Raw genomic sequence first — 25,086 nt, 5'->3', positions numbered from 1 at the left:
CAGACACACTACAGCAAAAACTACTTTGTTGGTAAATTTTATCTGATAATTTAAAAAAAAAAAAAATCATTTACAGACAGACTTGTGTTCTTTCCAAAAAATATTTTAAATATCCAAAGGCTTGATGTGACTAATTTTTTTAAGTAAACATCTTGACCACAATTTTCTGTAGGAGGATGAGTTTTATTTGGAAATCTGACTATAGCACAGTTGAACAGTGACCTTGAAACAAACAAAATCAAGACAGCAGCACTACAGGTTGACAATAATAGAATTTGAAGATGCCATAGTAAACATAAACTCACTTGCACACATGATGCAGTCAGATCACACACACTTTCAATTTCATATTAACATGTGGACATCCTCCATGAATAAATCACACTACATCCAGAGGAATTTCAAGCACTTAGAACAATTACCGACAGTGCAGTTACTCTAACTATACACAGATAATTTATATCTTTTAATGTATATAGGGTATTTAATAAACAGTACTCCATTTAGACAATTTCATTAAATCTTCATAGCGTTCCATAAATAGCAAAAAAAAAATAGTTGACAGCTCTTCACTGCTGTGATTCAAAAAATGGTCCCCAAAAAAGAACATTAAAACAAAACAAAAAAATACTGATGTGCACAATTCCGCTGTAGTGTCGGATAAGAGTGACGTAAGCAGAAATTAAAGTCGGGTGGGGGTTGGGGGGTGGTGGTGAACGTTGATACTCAGCACAGCACAGACCGATTACTACATTTACAAGGGGGTGACCACTGTACAGGATAAGATCAGACAACACATCAGGCAGACTGTCCACACATCATCCCACAACAACCAACACTTCATCTTCATGCCCACTCTGTACACCGCACCTGACACAACCGGATGGCTCGGAAAATACAATTTGGACAGATCACAATTATTGATGACACAACTGCCAGGTCCAACGGCAACACGCCTTCACTTGCCATCCCATCTTGTCAGGCCCTCTTGGTGTTTATGGAAGTTGGTGAAAATCTATTTGTTCTCGCTGCTTCGATGTGGAATGAATGAAATGACGCTGGAGCGGACGCTTATTTCGTAGATAGGATAAGAGCCACGATCAGGCCGTAAAGCCCCAGCACCTCGGCGAAGATCAGGATCAAGATCATGCCCACGAAGAGGCGTGGCTGCTGGGCCGTACCTCTCACGCCGGCGTCGCCTACAATCCCGATGGCAAAGCCGGCCGCCAGACCGCTCAGGCCTACGCTCAGACCGGCGCCTAGATAAAGGAAGCTTCTGTTGAAGGAAACACAAATGATAGGTGACAACATGGCATAAACCAGTAAAGACCATGGCAGTGTGCTTAAAGAGCAACCAATGATCATAATGCTAAATTTTGATTGAGAAGTGCAGCAACATCTTCACTGTGGTTGTTTGGAGATGAGTCATACATGCTTCTCGACAAAAGTGAACATAACAACTTGTCTACAGACAGCAGCAGATGTACGTGATGAATCTTACTTGTAGAGAGTGACCTTCTCCGTGATGTTATTTGCTATCAGCACCGCCACCACCAGCCCGTAGATGGCGATGATACCCGCCATGACCACAGGAATGATGGACTTCATGATGAGCTCTGGCCTCATCACCGACATGGCAGCGATGCCAGTACCGCTCTTTGCTGTTCCATAAGCTGCGCCTAGAGCTTAAGGAGAAAGAGGTGGCAAACTGTTAAAACAGTCTTTTTTTTTTTTAAATCCCAATGTAACACATTGTGATCACTAAAGTGTGAAAAGTGAAATTATAGCTTAGACACACTGAAAGCAAATAACACCTTCTCAGTTGCTGCGGTGGGACGAGGAATTATATAATTTCAGTTCACTTGTTAATTAATGTGCATTGCATCCCCTCATCATCTGTTTTTATTGCTTGCGGCAGAAAACAGTAAACTCCAATTTAGCCCAACAATGTTATAATCGTGAATATATAGTCACTGCACATTTTTATGGTGTCAGTCCTAAGACTGACTGATGACTACTCCAGGTTGGACCCCATCCATCTATTGCCTAAAGTCAGGTGGGATTAACAGAGAATGCATGGATGGTTGGACTCATTTAGTAAAGCACCCCTGAGTTAAAGCCTAAAATATTACTTTAAAATCCAAGGCGTCCTCCACTTTCTATACAGTTGGATGAAGCACACTGGGTGCACCCCATGTTCCTCGCCCAATGCATGTAAAGCATGAGGCCCTCAGGAATGAATGAGGGGATGGATGTGTGGTTTTCTCCTTCACTGTCATACACCGAATATATCAGGCCTCAAACAGCCTCCTCTCTAGAGCGTGCGATTTCATTCAAAACTGGGAGGTTCCGATCTGTTGGTATAGAAATATCCAATTGCATTATTTCGAACTATATCGTCATGATCACAGAATGCCGATTGATTCTGCGTGATCATCCGATGACTGCCGAGCTAGCATCAGTTGGTGGTCGCTCGCTTATTCGATGAAGGCCGGTTGGCAGCAACCCGCCCCCCGCCTAATGACACGTATCCCCGGCGAGTATAGGAAGCGTAACCACCAATTCAATCGTGTTTAACTAAACGCGGAGCTCAGTTTTGGAGGTCATCGATCCGCGCTGCACGACAGGCAAAGCTACAGACGTTCATCAAATGTCAAATGAAGAAGCAGCTGTAGTTACCACTGAAGACCATGGCCGCAGAGGCTCCCATCACAGCGAAGAAAGACGAGTACTCGGGGATCTCCTCGGATGACATTCTCGCAGTATTTACGGGCCCAAGAAGCGACGGGAGATGGTTCTCTTACCGTTTACCTCTATCCCACCGTCAGCCTCGGACAGGTTTTAAAAGGGAGCGTTGCTATAGGCTACAGAGTGCTAAAAGGACCGGTGCAGAAGCGGAAAATGGCGAAACGGAAAAAATCACATGACCACCTGAATTGGAAGGAACCATTTGTATGGATTCGGGGGTGCTAGATGCTACAATTGTGGAAATGCAGTATTTTAATGGCGGTAATGGATACCGTGTAAACCATAATAGAGAATAATACAATTTTTTTGTGATTTGAATTGATACCTTTAGTTAGAGTAGTTTGATGTACGACTTTAAATGGTGAGTAGAATGAACAGTGTTTATATAGTGGTATATTCTGCTGCAAGTGCATACCTGCAGTTTGGCCAGTAGTGTTAACATTTGTTTTAAATACTACTTTTAATAAACTTTATAGAGAGCATGAGCCTAGTGGTAAAAAAATGAACTAATTTATATAACTGTTGAAATTGATTGGTCAGTTAATTATGCGTTATACCTTTCTGCTTAGTTGAGTTCTATTAACATGCAATTTTTTTTATACAACTCAATAAAAAGCTTCAGTTTAGCAGCCTAGTGTTGACCCACCGAGAAGGTTCTGGGTTCTAGTCAGCAATTTTGCCTTTCAGTGGGGTGTTTGGATCAGCCTTTTTTTTCAAAATGTGCCAGCCAAATTCATCTGTGACTAACTGTATAATTTGTATCTGTGTATTTGACATTGGTTCAAATTCCATACATGCTAATCAATGAGGAAATCAGCACCACACATTACAGATGGACTGTATTTTAATGAAAGATCAGATTAAAATTATGCTTTAATGAAAAGAAGCAGACAATAAAAAAATCACCATAAATATGCTGTAATTCTAATCACGCATTGCTCAAACATGATTGAGTAAATGGAAGCTGCAAGGGCCTCTCAAGTGTTACACTGCACACAAACACAAGAGGCTTGATCTCTAAAATGTCAGCAAGCAGTGGATATCCTAATTGTGCAGGTAAAACTCCAGGCATACACTGCAAACAAACTTTTGAAATTCAATCCCTGTGAGACACATTGACTCAAAATCAAATGATCAAATTCAAGCATCTGACACCTACCAGAGAGCCAGTTTTGCTTTTGACACGCCCACACTTGACTGATTATGTGCTCTTTGGCCTCCCGAATTTCCCACAGAGCTGAATAAACAGGTTCACATGTACACACAGACTCACATACCTAAAAGCAGAAGATAGTTCAGGTTTAAAATTGCCTGCAGGGAATGTGCATGGGCATGATTACCATTACTATTCACCAACTTGTATTTGTGACACTCTGAAGTTCCTATCTTCATGTAAAACCAGAAATGATCATAATTGTTAAAAAATAAATGCTGCTTCATTTTTTCATTTGTAGAATCTGCACCTTGGCCAGATGTATCTAAAACGGCATTGTAAACTTAAGGGGGGGGGGTCACTTTTGCATGACTTGCACCGGCTTTTACCCTACTTTGATTATAGATCACTGGTAAGAGGTTCATCACTCAAACACACGCCTAAAAATCCAATAACCAACCAACCCTAGAGTCATTCTCACCTACACCAAGCACAACTAGCAATTAAGATTGCATTATCAGAAACCTTGCTGTGGCTGCTGGAAAACACACAAAGAAAGGAGGAAGATAAGGCATCACATGCTATTCATGGCCAAGCCATGGAGAGTGAAAGTGTGGCACAGCGACGGGTCCAACGCGGGATGAGGGAAGCTACACTGGAGCCCTGCTAAGACGAGGGGAGATGCAACTTGGAAAACAAAAGTCATGGAGAACAATGAAGACTTCCTGCTCAGTCCCAGCCGTTGTCTTTTATCATGTGGGACAGCTCGATGATGTACTTTCCTTCCTTGTACTTCTGACTCAATTCAAAGGCTTGTTCCTGGCAAAAGGAGATGTCGGTTGTAAGGACAGGAAATGTTTTGCAATTTCAAACTCATCCGGCCTAACAGTAACTTCTGACTTGTGTGGACACTTACATATTTCCAGCCCAGGGTAGTGTGACAGTTTTCACAGTAGATATCAGCCACTGCGTGAAGTCCCGTGAGCAGCAGCCTCTCCTCTGCAGGACCACAGCCGATGTTCACCCTGAAAATCATCAAACGGCAGATAGACGTCACATGTTGCTGAAACAATGTGATTGTGTGTCTCTAAAACAATGACACTTTTCAGACCTCAATAAATTTAGCCTGAAACTAAATACTGTTATTCCCAGTGATTACATCCAATCTTAAGGTCACGGCCTGTGTTTTACTGACCTACTAACCCAACAGTAGCATGGCTAACACCCAACTTCAAGGTCCACTCGAGTAAATCAAATTATCTGTACGGTATCAGGTTTGTGTCAATACTGATACCGGGAAACTGTTGATGCCATAACTGGACTCATTCAAACATTACATGAAAAGGGATAACAATTCTATCCTTAACCTACATGTAGAATTAGTCCAATGAGAAGACTTTTAAATGGAGATTAACCAGTTTGGCATATTGTCAGTACAAAGTAAAACTGAAATCAAAATACTCACACAGAGTTGAAGAGGTAAGCTCTGCCTTGACTCCCTTGGAACGACTATTATGGAAACACAAATGAGACAAATCAACCACCAAGGAACCCTCCCAAGACTATCTTGGAGCCGAGCCCAGATTGTTGAGGTTTTATGTCAGTGCAGTTTTACCAGTTTCACCACACAATTAAAAATTATTATAGTAAGGGATGTCCCTACTCTCTTATGTTCATAATCTAACCACCCCAAAAACAAAAATAGGGCATTATAAGGTCAAACAATACTTCTTGTACATTGTTTACAAACACTTGAACTGTGAAGAAATCTCGGAATTTCGGGGATAGTGCAACAGTAGTTGGCGTTTGGAAATACTCACGCCATGTGATGTGATAAATACAACAAAAAGGTGGCAGCTGACCTTCGAGATTAGATCATCATGGTTGGCTAGATGGGCGCGGCAGTGCACGCAGCTGTAGCGGCGGTGACAAGAGTCCAGGTAAGCCTGGAACGTCTTGGCTTTTGTCAACTTCACCATATCTGAGCAAGGAAAGAGATGCCACATTATTCTTGCTCATCAGGTTCTTGCAAAGAAACTTATGTATATGCACTGATGATCTTAGACAAGGGAATATTTTATTGAATAAACCATTCCAACTGGGGTGCCATGGCACAATAGGGTGCCCATGAGTCACCATGGGTGCAAATGATACAATTCAACTTTATTTTTCAAAATATTATTTCCTTATTACACTTAATTACATTTCTTGATTCATTTATCCATGCCAATGACATAGGAGTTGTCCTTTGTTTTGTTTGATAAAAACTTGGTTTTATTTTACAACTACATAAAAAAAAGACCTCTGCTAGTTTTGCAAACCATAAATCAATGATCATTTATATCTGCTAATAGAATCAATACTACGAAAAAAAAAACCAGATCTGAAATGTTCGTAATAATTAGCTTTCTTTGTCACATTTAATGGCTCAGCCAGAGCACGTAGAGCAAGAGTTATGTTCGGACATGTCTATTGTGGCATCCTGCTTCAACATAAAAAGAAAAAAAGCACCACCACTTCAAATTTAGTATTAAACACAACAACACTGGATTTAAAATAAAGTGGAGCAGCTTGATCTGATCGATTATCTCGGACCTAGCCTGGTTTAAGTTAGCATGTTGGCTATCTCCGCACTGTCACAACATTGCAGCAGCTCAAATGCGCACTGCAGCTTCTTCCCGCGTTTAGCCACTTACCTCCCGATATCAAGTATCTTTTCTGCCAACACACTGTGGATCAGCGTGATTATCAAGTGGGAAAAAAAGAAGACTAAAACGGTACGAAGCGTAAATCGGGCTCACACCAAGAAGCCCACCACGCGTTGACGTCTTGGACAATAAAGACAATACAAACGGCTTCTGTTTATGACATGCGGTACCGCGTTTCTTTGCAAAACGTAATCGAGTCCAAAGACTATATTTGTTGTTACGAAAAAAAGAGAGAGTCGACAAAGGGAGCAATTTGACACATTCGTGACTAATCGCGCAGCAGACGGATGAAAAATGTGGTTTGTTTATGAAAACATACTTGGGGGGAAGTCTGAAGCACATGGGAGGGCAAAACAAAAGATTTCAACCAATAGGAACCTCGGAATAAGCTTTAGAATGTGGGTCAACCAATCAGATTGAACGTCACGTGAGCTCGTTCCCTAAGCAGTGGCTAATCATTTCCTGCTTTTTGGTTTGTGGGAATTTACTGTCCTATACTGTTTTAAAACATAAAAAAATGCCTAGTATTATATTTAAAAATATTTTGCTGTAAGATGTGATCATAAAGTATCATTGTTGTGTTAGGCATTATGTTCTATAAACATAACCGAAATAAGTGCATAATCAAATGTTTTTTTCTTCTTCAAAGTTTAATTTACGTAACCAGGGGTCACCAACCTTTTTAAAAATGAGGGCTACTTTTTGGGTAGTAATTGGGAACACACACACTTCTGAAACAACAAATATGGTCGAATTACATTTAATTATTTTATTATTAATAATTAATGATATCCATATTTGTCAGTACACCAATCTTAATGATTAATACAGGTAGTCATTTCAATATGCTACACTTAATTTCTACAAATCGTGTTTATATCTTCAAATGATCAATTTTTACAACATTACAAAGAAGAATATTCCATAACTGAGTGGGTTAATCTTAGAACTTACTCGTGAGGTGAAACTTGCTCAACAAATGTGATTTGTTGTTATATGCTACATTACGTAAGCGACCCATTGCAGTTTACATTTCACACCAGATTGCTAAAACTATTTGGGTCTTGATCAGACCCTACAAACCAATACACATGTATATATTTCTTGGCAATGCATCATTCTATATTTTAAAATCTTTTTCCACAAGAAAGCTGAATTTGCTTGCTGGATGAGTACCTTTTCTCCTTGAAAGTGTTGACGTCAATGAGCCATTCATATTCCATTACCCACTTGTCCCAATGCAAAGCATAGCTAATCGGGTCAGAAAAATACAGCCTTTGTTCTCCCTCTCTCGAGAGAGACTGTTTGATTAGTACCACAATAATGTGGTCAGACTTTGACCATGCCTTGACAAAGTGAACACACTGTTTTCTTTCTATATTTACTTATCACATTGAAACATACAATTGGTAATTATGAAGATAATTCATTCTAATGACAAAGTAATCACAGTCTTTATTGTAAGGAATGAGCTGTGAGGTCATGTTACTCGGGAAAATGAATGTAATACTGAGCTGTGCCAGGATGATTGGTGGAGACCATGGAAACGAATCAGACATACTCTAAATGTGTAATCCTGAAAGATTTGTCAGACTGATCTGACACTTAATATGATCTTCTTGCTTTTGGTCTATTTCAATCTTTGCACACCAAAAAGCTGCCATTTATGAGTTTCTGTGTTCAAATGTGGAGACATCAAGTCCCCTATTACCGAAATTAGTGTTTCTGAGGAGGTAGCCCGACAGACGTGAGGGATAGTCACTCATCACCCCTGTTGCCCCCACTTCGAATGCCGCTCTTATGTCTTCATCTGTGTTGCACACAAACAAATGCACCTGCAAAGTTAAACAAAAAAAAAAAAATCTCAAATTTTGACATTTTCATTAACAATTTCATAACGATATACTCACCATTTGGTACACAAGATGTTGCTGATTATCAGTAACAATCGGTCATTCAATCAAAAGTTATCAAATCCTTCCGATTAGCAAGCTTTGGACTTTTGTCCTCTTTTATACTCTCTTGAAATCATCTCATTCCAATGTGCCAGATGTAATACGATGATGGCATTTTGCTATCAATTGTTTTCACACTAAAACAATTAGGAAGTCCACTCATGGTCTAACTACGGGGGTGAGCTCATCCCAGCAGAAATGACATCAGGATGGAGCAAAAACATTCACTGTGGTGGTGTGTGCTTTATATAGTTTGGATGAACTCACCCATTAAATGCTTAAGCGGGAGGGGAGGGGGGGTGTTTCAAGGTCATGCATTCCATGTTATTTGAGAATAAGTAAGATTTCAGTTTATCCAATAGAGGATAAAATGGACAATAGCTTCATACCTGAATTCCACGGGCTGCAAGATGTTTAAAGAGACTCTTCCTCATAGTAACTCTACAATCATGAGAAATTTTAAAGTCAACAATTCTGACACAGATTGTGAAAATAACTCATTTACAAACATTTTCAAAATTAATATGAAAGAATATTGTCTATACTGGTTGTCAGTCCCAGCATGTAAAACAAGAGTGTTTAAGAAAACCATTCTCTCACTTTTCTATTAAAGTGATGATCAATCTGTTCCTCAAAATGTTTTTCTCAGGAATAAACGTCCTGCAACACATGAAACATGGAGCAAACATTACACTCCAGAAGAAAAAAAAAAAACAGGCCAGTTTCATCTTGACTTGGCCACCTGTTGATTATGCGTGGCAAGTAGAACTGGAGTAAACTCTCTCCCAGTGGAACAAAGGGCAGTAGGCCAGTATAGAAGAGAAACAGCAGGAGCACACCTCGATATAAGGAAAAGCTATACGGCATGGCTCCATTCTAGAGTGAGAGACACCAAAAGATATTGAGATTCACACATTGCAAACTTAAAACAATTTTCTTTCATTTACCATTTTGCGGCATTTGCTCAAGATTTTGGAATTCACAGATGCCCAGACGGTGATCTTTTCTCTATGGTAGCGTTTGACCAGCTCAGACACCTAACACAGAAATGTTTACAATCAAAGTAAGGCAAATATCAAACACGTTATTGGCTTAATTAAAGCAACACGTGTGATTTACTTCCAAGCACGTTACTTGTAAAAAAGTGCAAATGTTCAACTGGGAGAAGACAATCTGTAAATCTTATCGTGGATGGAATTTAAGTAGGTAGGACACAAAAGGTTATGCTGCCATACAATGAACAAATTGTTATAAAAGTTATATAAAAGTTTTTTTTGTGTGTGTCATCATTGCCTTTTCCATCAACTGACTGTTGTCCTCTTTAATCTCAATGCTGATTGGCATCTCTGGGAACTTTGTAAACACATCCTCCAGCAAAGTAAATTCCCTGTCGGAACCACTGCTGTAGTGACCTGGTGGACACAAGTTATGATAACAAAAGTGACATCATTTATTTTGAATTGTTTTTGTTTGCCACTTGTGAATAATCTACTACATGGGAGTGTCTCACCTTGATAAAATGTCAACTCAAGCTTTTCCTTGTACAAGGGTAAATCCTAGAAAAGCCATAGGAAGAACATATTTATCCATATTAATCCTGTACAAAAATAAATAAATGGAGCTTGTATTAAAACTATATCTGGTTCTCTATTCCCCCCCTACCTGAACGTTGACTGAAGACATGGTGACATCATGACCTGTCTGCCTCAAAAGATTCTCATCATGTGACACAACCACGTATCCGTCACGCGTCAAGTGACAATCCAGCTCCAACATCTGCGTTCCTTGAGCCACTGCGCTAAAAATTAGGGCAACTAATGTTAGTTCCAAAAATGGAGTCAATTCATTATGACTTAGATCCAGAAGTATTCTGTTAATTTGACCTTTATACATTACCAAAATGGTTTTAAAATAAATATGTGACATATATATATATATATACACACAAAAAAAATATTACTCACTGACTGAAGGCCTCCATGGTGCTTTCTATCCGCTCTCCACATCCTGGTAAGATAGTAAACAGTTATCTTAACAAGAATTTTATTTAGTTTGAGCTCTTGCATACTTTTTAATTGCTACTGCTTTATGAGCTACTTTTAACAACACATTCATTTTTGCTGCTATGAAAGACACGAGGCTAAAGTTACACTCCAATAAATGATTCTCTTCCTTACCTCCTCTGTGGGAAATGTGTGTACAATAGAAGCTTGTGCATTTTCTCTTATGAAGAATTTGAGGGTTCTTCAGCAGGTATAACGAGGTGAGGGTGTACCCACCCAACGCCGGGAGAGCGACACACCAAAAACAGCTCATCTTCTTTTAAAAAATCTCCGCAAGCTCTCTCGTCGGCTTGAATTAACAAAGTGGTAAGTTGCTGGAAAAAAATGAGAGTTTTAACAGAGCGATATCTATCTCAGTAGGAGACTACCTATTGTCTTTAGCCACCTAAAAGAAAATCTCGACAGACAGGTATTGCTGTTAATGTTCGACAATGTTGGCGCACTAGCTTTCCTAGTCTTGCCGTAAAGATATCTGGAAGTGGAGCTGTATAAATGAGTTAATGAAGCACCACAGCTGACCCACAGCTCACCTTTACCTTAACGGCCGGCCTCTCCCTGAAACAGCACTGGGCAGCTATTTGTATAAAACACACATTGGAGGTTGACTATTTGAAAATTGTTTGGTCTCCGTGATTAACAGGATGTGCATTATAACAGAGACTATACAATCTATTTATAAAAGACAAGTGGCAGGTTAATTAACTTGAATGCATTTTGATTAACAGTGTGCAAATGTATTACCGTAAATGTCTGAGTGCAGTACGGGAATGTTAATGAGACTATCAACTAGAAAACTGGAATGTGACGAACAATAGTGTGACATATTTAAGCCACTATGAAGCGATTCAAGCTTGTTTTTACAAGCTAAAGCAAACCAATCAATGCAAAATAAGTATTTTCCCACATTAGCAGTTTGGACTCTTTGGCTACATGATTCTGGTTATGTGGCTATAATTAACCAAACAATGAAAGTACAGTACGAATTATTTTAATTGCTATGATGATGATGTCATTTTATTTCCAGGCAAGAGAACGTCCGAGAGGAAGGGCGGTAGCGTGTCGAGACGTGTTGGAAAGGAGGATGTGAAAGTGGCGCGGCTGGATAAACAGGTTGGATTAAAGTGAGAGGCGGACTGTCAAACTCACGGATTTTGTTGCTTAATAACTCCTCACAAGATATTGTTGTATTATTAAATGTTTCAATACAATTAAACTGGGCTTTGTATTTTACTTAAACTATTTTACATAAATACTAAATATTACTAAAATACTTTTTTTTTTTTTTACTTGAGCACAAAAGTTTGCCCAGCTCTGATTTAAATAGATGGTTTTTTTTATCTAATGATTATTATATTGAATAAAACAAGTAATCATCCCAGGTCTGAATCACACTTATTTCATAAATACAGATAAATATAAATGATAAAAACAGAAAAAGAATTAACCATAACTGCAACAGTATCAGGAAATTTTTATTCAATTATATGCAATATAATTTTGTTGCTTTGTTAATCATTTAATTAATATCCATACAATATACATACTACAACCCTTAACTCATATCTCTTTGACAATCGACAAATAACTCCTTAAAAATAATTCCTTAAAAAGAACTTGGAGGGAAAAATCCAAGAAGAAAAAAAAATCCAAAATACAGAAAAGACTATCAATAATTATCACGCCCATAAGACAAATTAAGAAGAAAAAAAAATACAAATAAATGATACTGATTATTAAAAAAAAAAAAAATGATACAACTTTAACTCCCTTTTAAATAAAAAAAAAAAAAAAAACTCACCAGTATAACAACGGTAATAATAAGAACAACCATTTAAAAACAACGATATCTGGAACCAGGCCGCATGACAGACGGGCCACTAGAATCATCAATACTGTGTGAATGTGTATGACATGTTCAAGTGCAACATTTCACAGACTCACGCAGATACACTTCTCAGTTAAAGAGTGTGTATGTGTGTGCGATTGCAAAACCTTGTCCTCTTGCTTGGGAACCATGGCGACCTAATCTAATGTCACGTCAGAGGAGAAAAAAAAAGCAAGCAGGGTTGGCGTACTGATGGCTGATGGATACTCAAATGAAAATTTTTTTTGTAAGACCTCAACAATCTCACTTATGAAAACGCACAAATAGAGATGGTGTCCAAGCCAACACGCAAAATTAGGAGAACAAAAAAAAAAAATCTTGGCTGAATGATTACTATAGATACACACTGAAATCACACATACACAAAGCATGACACTTAAAGCTGAGTGAGCAGGATCAGACAGATGGAAAAGACTGAGGACCAAACAAAAAAAAAAAAAAAAAAAAAAGTGCAGACGTGCTGATTGGGTTGAAAAAAGTGGTGGCGATTGGCAAAGTCGTGGCTGGAAAGAAGTGCACACAGGAAAAAAGGGAGGCAGGGACGGAGGCAGCCCTTTTGAGTAAAGCGTGGCAAGTGTTGGGAAGGCGAATTCATCGATGGATTTTTTCACCACGAGCACAAAAAAAGCCTCACACCCATTGTTGGGACAGTCATAGTGCTGGCTATGGCTTCTGAAAGAACAGCGACAGCTTTGGACGACATTTGAAAAAGCGCTTCGGACCACCTAAGCGATTGCTGAGTTGATCGCATGGGGGTGGCGCTCCCCCCAAGTAGCAGTACGTAAAGACACACACACACTAGAAAACAATGAGAAACAATGCCACTTGTTAGGCGGGTCACTATGGCAACTGGATAAACAACGTCAAAGAAGATGGGCGCACAAAAGCAACACAAAAGAGTTGAATGTGACGTTTTGGGTGCTTTAAGTCACATGCAGTTTCACCAGTAGTCACAGGAGGGAGCCGCTCTTGGGGGGAGGAGAAAAAAAAAACAAAAAACTGTCCAACGACTCAACACACACATACACACTCACACGTTTACTGAGGCAAATATGATTCCAACCTGAAAAGACTTCCTCTGACAGTTCGGTTGTAAGATCCTACCAAAGTGCTCCCCTCACAAAGTTCGACTTCCATTTTTGAGGTCCGTCCTGAAATTTTACTCGAAACATTCCTAATGTTAAGTAGTGTATGCTTCCTTATCATGCACTTGAGCAATGGAGATAAGCGAGCCAAATGAGATAGCAGTAACAGGATGCCGTGGTGGCTTTCTTGGTGTTAATATCGAGCGGAGGAGGGGAAATGAGTTCATCTCACTGGCCGACTGTCTTTTATGTACTGTACTTGTGCTTTTACTGCTCATACAACCTCAAATGAAGAATAATAACCGAGTAGGTGCACATTGCAGAAAGCATCCGAGCGTATTCTGGAGCTTTTGTTAGACTTGGCAACATGACTGACTTGCTTTAAACCACACCTTAGTGTGACTAACAAATAAGAGGGTGAGTTCAATCTGCCTTTGTCTGAGCTGGAGCAGCTCCAGAAACATTCAAAAAAAAACATAACACGTTGATCAATCCGGTCGCTGCCCACTTTCTTGCATCTCTCATCCACTTTGGTTAATTTCAGGAACGCATGCATTCATATGAACATCATTTAGAAAAGAAAAAAAAAACTGTAAACATGCCAGTGAAAACATTTGCCTGAATGTCAAACGTTTAAAATGACTTGCACAGATCAATCAAACATAAATACAAGGAAGCTGATTTTTTTTTTTTAAAGCAAACAATTGCGTATGAATGAAAGCTATGACGAGCCTCCTTAAAAAGAAAAAAGCTTTTTTTTGTTTTAAAGTTTTTGTATGTAATGTACATAAACCCACACAACAAGCACCCCCCCGTTCTTTTAGCCCTCGTTTGTATGTTCTACTGTACACGTATGTAGCAAGACAGAGTAATGGTGTTGATTAATAAGGAATAGTCGTTAATATTTGTGTGCAAGAGAGCTGGGGGGAAAAAAACCAACAACGAAGAAGAGATTGATCGGGTAATGAAAGGAGATCATGATGGAGAAAGGGCTGGAAAAAACCAGGACAGAGGAAACTGAAGAGTGCAGAGGAGAGTAAAGAGCGAAGAGCCGCAACGGCCCCACCTAACCACGCAAATCAAATTCAAACACTTAGCTTTCTTGCGGTGGAAATGGAAAGAAAAGCAGCCAATGTTCTGAGTTTTTATCTTTTCCTTGGATTTTTGAGGATGCATTTTCTTGTATTTAAGCATGTCATCTGAGGGGGGGCGGGGCTTCAGGTTCCAATCCTGTGGTTGGCGTAGAGACCCTTTTAGACTAAAGGAAGAAAACAGGGTTACTTTCAAGATTTTAACCCAAAAAGTTTTTTTTTTAATTTACCTGTGTGTCTCAGGAGCCCTGATAGGTCTCCTGGAAGCGAGCCGTCTCTTCAAATATGAGTTCCTTCAGTTTCTCCTTGGGAAGGTCATCCAACTCCATGGTGAAAGTGAAGGGCTCTTCGGCCACTGGCTAAAAACAAACACAATTATTGTGTTATTATTTGGTGAGGTTGGCCAAAGTCTTTAATTTTATTGACAGGCTTGCAGTTTTAATCGGCGTAGCGGACTGCTCACATTTTTTTTTACATAACTTCCTGAGACACGATTAGCAATATGTTAGCCGCTCAACGTTACAGCTAAATTCATGCAAAGTCAATTTTCAATAGAATTTAAATTTGAAAAGAATATTTGTGTTACTCTGTGAGTATACCTCATCCGTGGGGTCGTAGTACTGCTCCAGATAAGGATGAGCCAGTGCCTCCTCAACACTGATACGTTTGTTGGGGTTAAAGGTCAACATGCGGCCCAGCAGGTCCAAAGCTGTATGAGTTAAACATTTGCATTTGATCAGCAGAAAAAAAAATAAGCCAATAATAATCAGGTCTGTTAAACATCATTTAAATGTATGCAAAAAAAAAAAAAAATTAGACCTTTTGAGTCGCCCCTGCAGAAAAGCTTCTCCCAAGGGATTTTGGGTTTTTCAGGCAGGGACTGCAGATAGTTTCGGGCTTTCATGTTAATGATGCAGTTCAGATCTTCTTGGGATGGAGATCCAAGGACACCTACATAGAGGAGATATTAGCAATATTATTTTTTAAAATGGCTATTCAGGTGTTCACAAGGATGAGAACTCACCCAGAATGTGGTTAAGCTGATCCAAGTAATGCTTCCCAGGGAAGATGGGCTTGTTTGATAACATCTCAGCCAGGATGCAGCCCACTGACCAAATGTCGATGGACTTAGAGTAGCCCTGAGGCATACGCAACAGGTTAACAATCTACTCAGTCAGCCTAAGACATGCACAGGCACAGCTCACCTTTGAGTTCAGCATGATTTCTGGAGCCCTATACCAACGCGTAGCCACGTACTCGGTCAAGAATCCTGTGTGGTCGTGCTCAGGGTCAGCGATCCGTGCCAGTCCAAAATCGCAAATCTTAGGGCAAAACGAATTGTCATCAAAACTTTTTTTTTTCCTGCATTCACTGGATGGTGAATCCATTCTGTAAATTGACATCATGCAAATGTGATCATAGCTATTTTTGTGCATGAGTAAAACGCATCAGAAAGCCACAGCAACAGGTGCCGCTTTTGTTCTCCGCTTCCCACATGATCGGCTAATCCGAGGCTTCAAGTCTGCCTAATGAGAGCTCACAAGTGTGATGTGAGGCCGTACGTGTTTCCTACTGGAGACCTGATTGTAAACAACGACAACCATGTACGTGAGGGCTGACCTTGAGGTCGCAAGTGGTGTTGATAAGCAAGTTGGAGGGCTTGAGGTCCCGGTGCAAGACGTTGGCAGAGTGGATGTACTTGAGTCCTCGCAGGATCTGATAGAGGAAATAGCAGACGTGGTCGTTGCTCAGCTTCTGGCTCTTGAGCAGCTTGTACAGGTCTGTCTCCATCAGCGTCTGCACGATGTAACTGGAAGTACACTCGAGTCAAGGAGCGGAGTCGGAGAGCGGCCGATTTAGATTACGTAACAGCATGGTAAGAAAAAAGGATACACGTCTCTCATGTTGTCGATGTGGCGAGCTCTTAGAATGTCATTGATACCGATGATATTCTCATGGTTGAAACGCAGAAGGATCTTGATCTCCCTCAGTGTGCGCTGGCAGTAGGTCTGGTGTTCAAAAGGGCTGATTTTCTTGATGGCCACGCGCTGGTTGGTCACGTGGTCCAGGGCAGAGCTGGATGTGGAGAAGAGCGGGCACAAAACAGGGCTCATGTTACACACTGCGGGATTCATACACGATAGCAGGAGCGAGGCTGATGATGGGGCGTTGGAGAAGTCGGAGCTGCAGAGTTGAGCATGTGACACATCGCTTTGCTGTGGACAACTGGAGGTGTATGCTACACCTACACCGTTTGGAGTAGGTGTAGAAGTGAAGACGTGACCAGGTAGAGCTCAGAAGTACTGGATGGTGCATTAAATGGGACGCAAAATGCATTTAACACTGTTTTAGCATCAACTAACCAAAACTTGAGGAGTCTTCTTTGCTCCATGGAGCTGATACGGAAAAAAATTCTTGACATTTTTTCCCAAGTATGTGCTAACATAAAAAAAAGCACAATCTCTGGACCAGACTCGAGTACCAGTATGTGCATGAGAATTCTGAGAACACGCAGAACAAATTCTCACACATCATCTCACATGAGGGCAGAGATGTAAGTGAAGCAGAAGTTTTTTTTTTTAGTTTCACTTCTTCAACCAGAATGTTTTTACACAAGTATTTGTGTGAGTACTTTCTCCACCAGGCTAGTCATTCAAGTGTGCCTAAAATATCCACAGCAGAATCGTATGATCTCAATGACACCAACCAAAACAGACCTCAATGTCGTCAGCACTTCTCGGAGATGATTGTATAGTGACTGGCGTGAGGCCAAATGCTCCCCACGTAACTTGTGGTCATGTTCACAGCTCAGCAATGACTTGCCATTGCAATCACAGCAGTGAGTTGGCAGTGATATCGCATCGTGCGCAACAGGTTTTCCTCAACGTGCCCACACAAGGCTGCAGATCACCAGCAGCGATAACAGGAGAGGGGAGGCCTCGGTGCAAATCCCCATTGCGTCCTCTGCAAAACCCTTTTCTGCACACCCGATTATCTTTAGCGATCGCTCTTAATACCATGGGAGTATGTTTGCATACAATCGGTAAGCAACTTGAAACAGCGGAGAATTCTACTTGGGTAAGCTTGGAGAAGGACAGTAAACTGCGTCCTGCGCCAAGCTTCTCTATAGCATTTCCTGTAAAGCTCATAGCCACGCCTGTAGCTCGTTTGCTAACCTGCTAGCCACAAAACATTCTGATTTCGATCAAGCCACGCTCTGACGCTTGACACTAGGCGACGTGGACAGGAAAACATGGCTGTAACACTCGCTGATCGTAGCAACAACCAACTATCCGATGTTGGGGGAAAACCAACTGATTGAAGAAGTACTACTCACCACACCATTCCGTATGCCCCCTCCCCGATATAAGACAGGTTGGTGTAACGGGGCCCCACGTCGAAGATCTGGCCCTTCACAGACTCTGACGCGGGTTTCTGCCCCGTAGCACCCGGCGCTCCATCATGCGCAACAGTGCCAGCCGCCCCAGCAGCAGTCGCGCTGTTGGAGGCTGACGCTGCGGCCCCGACCGCTGCGGTGCTGCTCGAATCCGCCATTCTTCCTCTCCAAGCCGCGCCTGCCTGTTCCTTCTCTGTCAGGGAGTTTTCACCGAGGGACCTGCGTCGCTCTCGGCAAGGTTTCACGTCTCAAGTTAAGGCTTTGACGGACTGGAATGTTTGATAGACGGAGCAAAGGGAAGCGGGGGCCTCTCTTCGAGCGTAAACGGATTGCGTGCGCGAGCTGGGATTTGGTCCGAGTACTGAGCGTAAATGCGCGTGCTGAGCTACGGTGATGCAGTTGCGTTAGATTTGCTAATCATGTCTACTTAGCCGGGCGGAGTTATGTCCAATTCCCATCTCTTGAAACAAGCACCGCCTGTCTAGTTTCTCTGTGTACTACACCAAACCAAACGTGTTGCATTGAATAGCGCAACCTTGGGTGGGCGTGTCCAGTTATGTTGCTGATTTATTCCACGAAAATAGATATACTAAATGGACATATTAGTTCTGATTTTATTACTTTCAATATATGTATATGTACAAAGATAGATAGATAGATAGATAGATAGATAGATAGATAGATAGATAGATAGATAGATAGATAGATAGATAGATAGATAGATAGATAGATAGATAGATAGATAGATAGATAGATAGATAGATAGATAGATGGATAAAAGAAATAGACAAATAAATATTTTCCTCCAAATGAATAAAATAAATGGATCTCTATGGAAACCAGTGCAACTGTGACCACGCTCCCTGGTTGCGTCATGACGAAGTCAGTGAGTGTACTTCCTGGTTACATCGCGAATGGTACGCGACAAGGTGTTTATAGAAAAAGCACGAATTTATTGAATATTTTCGTCTAGGAATGATCCGTTTTGTACTGCGACAAAACTGGACTAGTCCGATTCGTTTAGCGCTCACCATTTTGGACTTCCCGTATACAGTCAACACTTACGGAGTCAGGTTTGGATTCTAGTCATAAATACTTAAAGCTGCCTTGAGTAATGGAAACCGTTGGAGATACATTATGTTACTTTTGAGTCGTAAATCATGGATATTATTGTTGCAATCGGGTGGCTTTTATTTTTGCTACAGTTTGCATTACCATTGATTTTGTTATCTATATTCAGTAAGTTTCCTTTCCTGCAGGGCTGTCATCCCCTGCTCAGTTGGCCATCCTTTCAGAGTCAATCCATCAATCGCTCTCATCAGTTCAAGTTCCAACTGCTCCAAAAGTGCCTGCACAATGAGAGCTTCAGCACACATAAAGTCCAGATGCCCCGAGTACCCAGCCTCCCAAATCAAACGCTTCCCAGTGAGTGATTCCCAGGTGGACTGGAGTCAGAACTTCCCAGGATATGAGCCAATCAACTATACTCATCCTTCAGTGGCGAAGAAGCCAATATGGGCAGATCCTGAAATTGGGTGAGCATCAGTATTTTGAACAGTGTCATTTGCATGCATTTCAAATTTGATTAATTTTTCCTTCTCTTGAAGTTTATTCTCTCCACAGTTCAATACTTTGGATGGGTCCGTGGACAGAAGAAGCTTTGAGGGCTGCTACAAAGTGGAAGATGGAAAGCCACTGTGTGTACTTAGAGCGAGAGATGTTATTATACTGTTTGGACTGGTCGTCAAGTCGACCAAAGATGTCATTTGTTTTTTTTATTCTTCTCTAGAAATCCTCATGGACGCACGGGGATGATCGGTAGAGGTTTGCTGGGGCGATGGGGACCCAATCATGCTGCAGATCCTATTGTCACAAGGTATTTTTTATTACCTATTACGATATCAAATTTTCAGATTGCCCCTCTTCTAAATTTAAATCTAACCTTCTGCCTGTTGCAACTTGGATGTCATTGTCTGACAGATGGAAAGTAGATGCCAAAGGAGAAAAGGTTCTTCATCATGTCTCCAAAAAGCCCATCCTGCAATTTGTATCCATCAAGAGAAAAGATTGCGGGGAGTGGGCCATTCCAGGCGTGGGTGGCTTTTTCCACATTTTGTGTTCTTCACTTTCCTGTTCATGTTACTTCTGCCACGATTCTCGAGGACGAAACTCACATTTTCAGTCTTTTTTTTTAGGGGATGGTAGATCCAGGGGAGCAGGTTTCTCTCACACTTCAGCGAGAGTTTTCTGAAGAGGCTTTGAATTCGCTGGGAGTACCGCCATTAGAAAAATCAAAAATTCATGAGCGCATCACCCAACTCTTCAAATCATCTGGTTTTGAGGTTTGCAACTGACAAATGATGAAAATAAAACACCAGCATGTTTGTCAACAGAAAAATGCTGACATGAGTTACAAGTGAACATAATGATGAACGTAGAATATAAGCTAAATGTGATTTGTAAGTTTCCCCATTTTTTTTAAGAAAAATACTTTGTTTTTGTTCTGCAGGTCTTTAAGGGATATGTAGATGACCCTAGAAACACTGATAATGCTTGGATGGAGACTGTTGCAGTCAACTTCCATGATGAAAATGGTATGCATGATTTGAAGAATACAGTGTTTTTTATTTCATTAATTTGCTGGACACTGAATTGCAATGTTTAGTGAATCCATTTTTTTCCTCTCTTTGTTTATACGCAGGCAACAGTGTGAGCGAGCTGCCATTGCAAGCTGGCGATGACGCAGGCCAAGTACAGTGGGTTGATGTGGACACGTCCTTCCCACTCTATGCGAGCCATTCTCATTTACTGGAGCTTGTTGCTAAAGAGAGGAAATCCCACTGGTAGTCAATGTAGGAAAAATCTGTGCACTGAGATCTTGAAGTGTATTTTCGAAATGAAATACAACTATCGATTTCTTTTTGGTAAGAAACAAAATCAGATTTGCCAGTGTCTCTTCTGTGTGTGTATTACACGCACACACCGTGCAGTAACATCTGATCCGGGGGAAGCTTAACATGCGACAGGACAAGGAGAACATTATTTCTGTTGCAGAGAAAATTATGCAAATATATTCATTGTGTACAAGGATCACATTAACCCAATGTGGTCTTGCGAGAACAACACAATTAGCTTAATTAATTTAAAGATGATACGAGTACAACCACAATGAACTTTCATAGATTGATCTTTACATGTGAATATAAATGACTGAACACGATGTTTTTATTTTTTCTCACACAATAAATGTATGTACATTATGTCTGTCTTGATGATTTTTCATTCACTATTGTTAATTTAGTCCAATCAAATGGTTCATTGTATTAATATGAGTAATCAATCTTCTACTCCTGTAGCTATTTTTCTAGCTGTGCCTGAATTAAAATGCAGAAAAATAATACAAATGTTTATAAAGTGCGCACTGAAATCACGTTTCCATTATATTTTAAATAATGTAATGTTTATATTAAATGAACTGACTTCATTTTAGAAAACACGATTGGTCAGTTTGTACGCTAAAAACTACATTACCCACAAGTGACTGCGACAAAAAGCCGCTCAAGTCGCCGACGTGGCCTGGTTATGACGTCATTTTCCTGCGTTTCGATATACCGGGGCGATTCAAACTAAACAAGGAGCCTTCGCTCATTGTAACTCGAAATTGCGGCTGCAGATGCTTTATTAGAATATCTGTGAACGGAACAATGTCTGGAAAAAGAAAAAGTAGGAGCGCAGCAAATGCCGACTTAAAATCTAGCGGTGTAACATGCGATGAGCGCATTTTGCGGGATTGTCATCAACTGTACACCGAACCCGATAGTGGTGAGTTGGCTCAGAAAAAGTTAGCCGGCGGACATGCTAGCAAGCTGAGGTCGGATCTGCAGATAGCTAACCAGTAGTTAGATAATTTAAGCTGATTTTGGGGATCGTTATCATAATTGCTCGATTATTTTATCTCAAATTCACTCAATGGGCGGGCGAGCTTTTCACTGTCTGCCTTAAACATAGCCGACGAAAGAAATTCTAGATTCCATAAATCTAATTATTAATGTTAAAATAACACTATACATGCAATCACATATTAGATATTCAATAATTACAATAAAAATTATCTTCAAAAGTGTGCAAATGCTCCTATGCTGAACTACGACTATGCGGGGAATTATTTCAATTACTCTTAATACAATTATGGATGTATTCAGGTTTGATTGCTGTAGCTGAATCTGTGGGTGTAAAGTTGCTGGCCCCCAGGAAGAAAATTACTGTCATGCTGATGGGCAATCACTCTGCTGGGAAAAGCTCATTCATCAACTGGTAAATCATATTTCACCCTGGTCGTTCAAACTAAATTTGATTCCATAACCTATCGTCATTGACTCCTTTTTCTAATTTGAGTGGTGATCATTTCGTGTTTCTGGCTTTCAGGTATGTTGAAGAGCATATTCAGCGCACTGGTGTTGCTATCGAGACCCAGGGATTTAGTTTTGTTACAAGTGGACGAAAGAGAGAATCCCTCACGGTAAGATCTCTTCTAAAATTTTGATATGAGCCCAAAATAACAAAACCCACTTTCCAAACCATGCCAACAAATCTTCAAACAATACTTGCTGTATTTTTTTTTTTTAGGGAAATGCCACCCTTCATTTATATCCCCACTTCAAGCCTCTGCAAGAGTTTAAAGGTGAGCTTTCATAAAAAGTAGACATTTGTATCTATATTATTATTCCTATTGTTTGCTTTCTAGGCGTAGCAGAGTATCTGAGCACAGAAATCTGCACGTCACGGCAGAAACGTTTCAGCCTGGTGACTTTTGTGGATTCGCCTGGGTTGGTGGATGGTGATATGAAGTATCCCTTTAACGTGGATGAAGTTGTCCTGTGGCTAGGTGCGTCAAGACCTCAACGTATCTTTCTTTTCTATGCAGTGTGGTAAAAACAATAGCCTTCCTCATGTCCCTACTCAGGTGATCTCTGTGACTTGATTCTGGTCTTCTTTGACCCGATGGGTCAGGCTCTGTGCAAACGTACCCTGAACATTGTGGAGGCCCTGAATGACAAACATGGAGATCGTCTGCGTTTCTACCTCAGTAAGGCGGATGAGGCCGGGGGAGAGTCTGACCGACAGGTAGGTGCAAAGTAAATGGGCCTTCCCCCACCCTGCAGTCAGCTAAATAGATTTTTTTTTTTTAAATAAAGTCAAGTAGTAAATATCAATATCAAAATATCATATGTCTTTGTGCTCACTCTCACTATAGATCCTTCATGTGTATTCTTTCAGAGAGTAATGATGCAGATTGTCCAGGAGCTCTGTAAACGACCAGGACTGAACAAATGCGGTTTTGACATGCCCACCATCTACGTTCCAAATCCAAACAAGGTACATTTCAATGCCTGTCCACCTTGTAGCCTTACATCCAACAAATTATCCTGTCATCTGAAGTGCTTGTTTTTATTTGTAGCCGAGCCGCTGTGTCAACCAGATTGAGGAGGTGTGTCGCACCATCGACAAGACCATCAATCAGACAGTTCAGAATACACTCAACTCTCTGGAAAAGGATTGTGACATCATTAGTGAAGCCATCACTGATAAAATAACCAATGACAGGTACTACACAAAACAAACAGTCATAATAATAAAATATTCTTTTGTAATAACAATTTTGGACTATAGGTTAAGTGTCACGTCGTTATTTTTTTTATCTCAAAGGCAGGTCAGCATTGAGAACCGAAGGGCGCGCTGCAAGAGCTGTTTCCTGACACTACTGGGCTTCAGCATCCCCATGACTCTTTTGGCTGTATTGCTACTGGGCACTCTGTCCAAGGAGGTTCTGGAGATAGCTTTGGGCAGCAAAGGAATCGAAGCCCTGTCTCTTTATTTGGTTGGTGTCCTCTGTACATGGCGTGCCAATTTTCTTTCTGTTGACTGAGCTGTCAGTTCTGAAACGGTTGTGGCTTTGTGACCTCCCTAGGTTCCCGCAATACGTTTATTTGAAGCGATGCCTCGAGAACAGCAGATTTACGGCTGCGGTGGGATGATCCTGGCCTCTTTCCTCCTACTCATTATTTCACGATTCTCTTTCAGGTACCGCAATTACATCTCTGTTCCAGTTATATTTTTCACCCATAATAGTATATAATATTAATTGCATATTGGAAGTGAACATTAAAACACAATCTTTTGCTACACATGCAGAAGGAGAATTAATTAGTGTTTACTCTTTGCAGCACTCAACCAACTATGTCAGGAAAGCAGAAAAGACAGTTGCAAGAAAAGTTGGACTTTGTTCAGGAGGTGGCAAAGACCAAAAAGGTAGTGCGTGTGGAAAGTTGGGGTTTCTTGTAATAGTATCAGAATAAACAACAGCATTTAAGCATATTAAATTGTTCTTTTGTCTTGCAGAAAAAGCTGTACGAAGATTATCTGCGGCAGAGTGTCAGCGATCATGACATGAATTAAAGACTGAAATAGACAACTCGGACCAAACATAAATCAACAACACTGCCACCTGGATACAGCAATAACTTGTGATGAGATTTTGTTTGAACTACACCCACGGAAATGTCCTCCATAGACTTTTTTGATTTAGATATTACTTCTGTGAAATATTACCTGAGAAGAGAAAGGCCTCGTAGCAAACAGGTCTTATGACTTTTTATTCATTATCTATGGACAATTTATATTTGTCGACTGAATCACGATTGTCACATTGATACCACTCTACAGTATATAGAATATTTTTTGCAAGGCATTTATAGTATTTCTTTGTCAATGGTACTGAATTTTGGGGTAATAATTATATGGCACTGCTTTAGTATTAGTTACTGCTCTTTTGTTTTTTTACACTTACCAGAATTTTATATAGTGTTTTGTTAGGAGGAATTGAATACTGTATTAATTTCAGCTTTTTACATTCCCTTTTTTCCCCAAAAGCTTAACTAAAAGAAATAAAATGCTCAACTTACAAAACATTTCCTTTGTCTCTGCTGCTTGTTTGTTTACAG

General features: G+C 40.4%; 6 protein-coding genes across 11 annotated transcripts; 2 read left to right on the top strand and 4 right to left on the bottom strand.

Annotated features, from left to right (window-relative positions):
• Positions 1 to 162: 162 nt before the first annotated feature.
• On the bottom strand, positions 163 to 2,922 carry atp6v0ca (ATPase H+ transporting V0 subunit ca). Its single transcript, XM_088358460.1, has 3 exons — positions 2,680 to 2,922; positions 1,502 to 1,685; positions 163 to 1,276 (listed from the first exon to the last, which is right to left on the bottom strand). Exons 1-3 carry the CDS (start codon positions 2,753 to 2,755, stop codon positions 1,072 to 1,074), a joined length of 465 nt encoding a protein of 154 aa, XP_088214586.1. The 5' UTR covers positions 2,756 to 2,922; the 3' UTR covers positions 163 to 1,071.
• A 652-nt stretch (positions 2,923 to 3,574) lies between these two features.
• On the bottom strand, positions 3,575 to 6,926 carry ypel3 (yippee-like 3). Its single transcript, XM_088358410.1, has 5 exons — positions 6,598 to 6,926; positions 5,764 to 5,882; positions 5,367 to 5,410; positions 4,818 to 4,926; positions 3,575 to 4,720 (listed from the first exon to the last, which is right to left on the bottom strand). Exons 2-5 carry the CDS (start codon positions 5,878 to 5,880, stop codon positions 4,631 to 4,633), a joined length of 360 nt encoding a protein of 119 aa, XP_088214536.1. The 5' UTR covers positions 5,881 to 5,882; positions 6,598 to 6,926; the 3' UTR covers positions 3,575 to 4,630.
• Positions 6,927 to 7,365: 439 nt separating this feature from the next.
• On the bottom strand, positions 7,366 to 11,168 carry gdpd3a (glycerophosphodiester phosphodiesterase domain containing 3a). Of its 2 annotated transcripts, none has more exons than XM_088358408.1 (10): positions 10,742 to 11,168; positions 10,529 to 10,571; positions 10,227 to 10,362; positions 10,075 to 10,120; positions 9,858 to 9,976; positions 9,512 to 9,601; positions 9,307 to 9,440; positions 9,165 to 9,224; positions 8,954 to 9,005; positions 7,366 to 8,444 (listed from the first exon to the last, which is right to left on the bottom strand). In XM_088358408.1, the coding sequence occupies exons 1-10, from the start codon at positions 10,878 to 10,880 to the stop codon at positions 8,274 to 8,276; spliced, it is 990 nt and encodes a 329-aa protein (XP_088214534.1). In that variant the 5' UTR covers positions 10,881 to 11,168; the 3' UTR covers positions 7,366 to 8,273. The 2 variants fall into 2 exon arrangements, with proteins under 2 accessions (XP_088214534.1, XP_088214535.1); XM_088358409.1 differs by having other exon boundaries at positions 10,227 to 10,357; positions 10,742 to 10,817.
• nudt9 (nudix (nucleoside diphosphate linked moiety X)-type motif 9) lies at positions 10,554 to 21,512 on the top strand. 5 transcript variants are annotated; one of them, XM_088358406.1, is made up of 10 exons: positions 10,916 to 10,933; positions 11,652 to 11,737; positions 14,932 to 15,086; positions 19,345 to 19,620; positions 19,693 to 19,782; positions 19,875 to 19,961; positions 20,066 to 20,177; positions 20,281 to 20,427; positions 20,595 to 20,679; positions 20,787 to 21,512. In XM_088358406.1, the coding sequence occupies exons 4-10, from the start codon at positions 19,442 to 19,444 to the stop codon at positions 20,930 to 20,932; spliced, it is 846 nt and encodes a 281-aa protein (XP_088214532.1). In that variant the 5' UTR covers positions 10,916 to 10,933; positions 11,652 to 11,737; positions 14,932 to 15,086; positions 19,345 to 19,441; the 3' UTR covers positions 20,933 to 21,512. The 5 variants fall into 5 exon arrangements, with proteins under 5 accessions (XP_088214533.1, XP_088214531.1, XP_088214532.1 ...); XM_088358407.1 differs by having other exon boundaries at positions 10,554 to 11,737; positions 14,932 to 15,081; XM_088358405.1 differs by having other exon boundaries at positions 10,554 to 11,737.
• On the bottom strand, positions 12,079 to 18,493 carry mapk3 (mitogen-activated protein kinase 3). Its single transcript, XM_088358402.1, has 9 exons — positions 18,026 to 18,493; positions 16,582 to 16,764; positions 16,309 to 16,498; positions 15,894 to 16,010; positions 15,713 to 15,827; positions 15,508 to 15,639; positions 15,288 to 15,397; positions 14,919 to 15,047; positions 12,079 to 14,855 (listed from the first exon to the last, which is right to left on the bottom strand). Exons 1-8 carry the CDS (start codon positions 18,241 to 18,243, stop codon positions 14,928 to 14,930), a joined length of 1,185 nt encoding a protein of 394 aa, XP_088214528.1. The 5' UTR covers positions 18,244 to 18,493; the 3' UTR covers positions 12,079 to 14,855; positions 14,919 to 14,927.
• Positions 21,513 to 21,666: 154 nt separating the features above from the next.
• LOC148384274 (uncharacterized) lies at positions 21,667 to 25,053 on the top strand. The gene is made up of 12 exons (XM_088358401.1): positions 21,667 to 21,907; positions 22,288 to 22,399; positions 22,511 to 22,604; positions 22,712 to 22,766; positions 22,830 to 22,970; positions 23,049 to 23,209; positions 23,363 to 23,461; positions 23,544 to 23,689; positions 23,792 to 23,963; positions 24,054 to 24,166; positions 24,310 to 24,394; positions 24,485 to 25,053. Exons 1-12 carry the CDS (start codon positions 21,790 to 21,792, stop codon positions 24,539 to 24,541), a joined length of 1,353 nt encoding a protein of 450 aa, XP_088214527.1. The 5' UTR covers positions 21,667 to 21,789; the 3' UTR covers positions 24,542 to 25,053.
• The last annotated feature ends 33 nt before the right edge of the window (positions 25,054 to 25,086 follow it).

Source organism: Syngnathus floridae, chromosome 17 (assembly GCF_059516105.1).
Source record: "Syngnathus floridae isolate MCC-2025c chromosome 17, RoL_Sflo_1.0, whole genome shotgun sequence".
Lineage (NCBI taxonomy): Eukaryota > Metazoa > Chordata > Actinopteri > Syngnathiformes > Syngnathidae > Syngnathus > Syngnathus floridae.
Note: the sequence above shows the minus strand (reverse complement) of the source record. Positions and strands in the feature narration are given on the sequence as shown.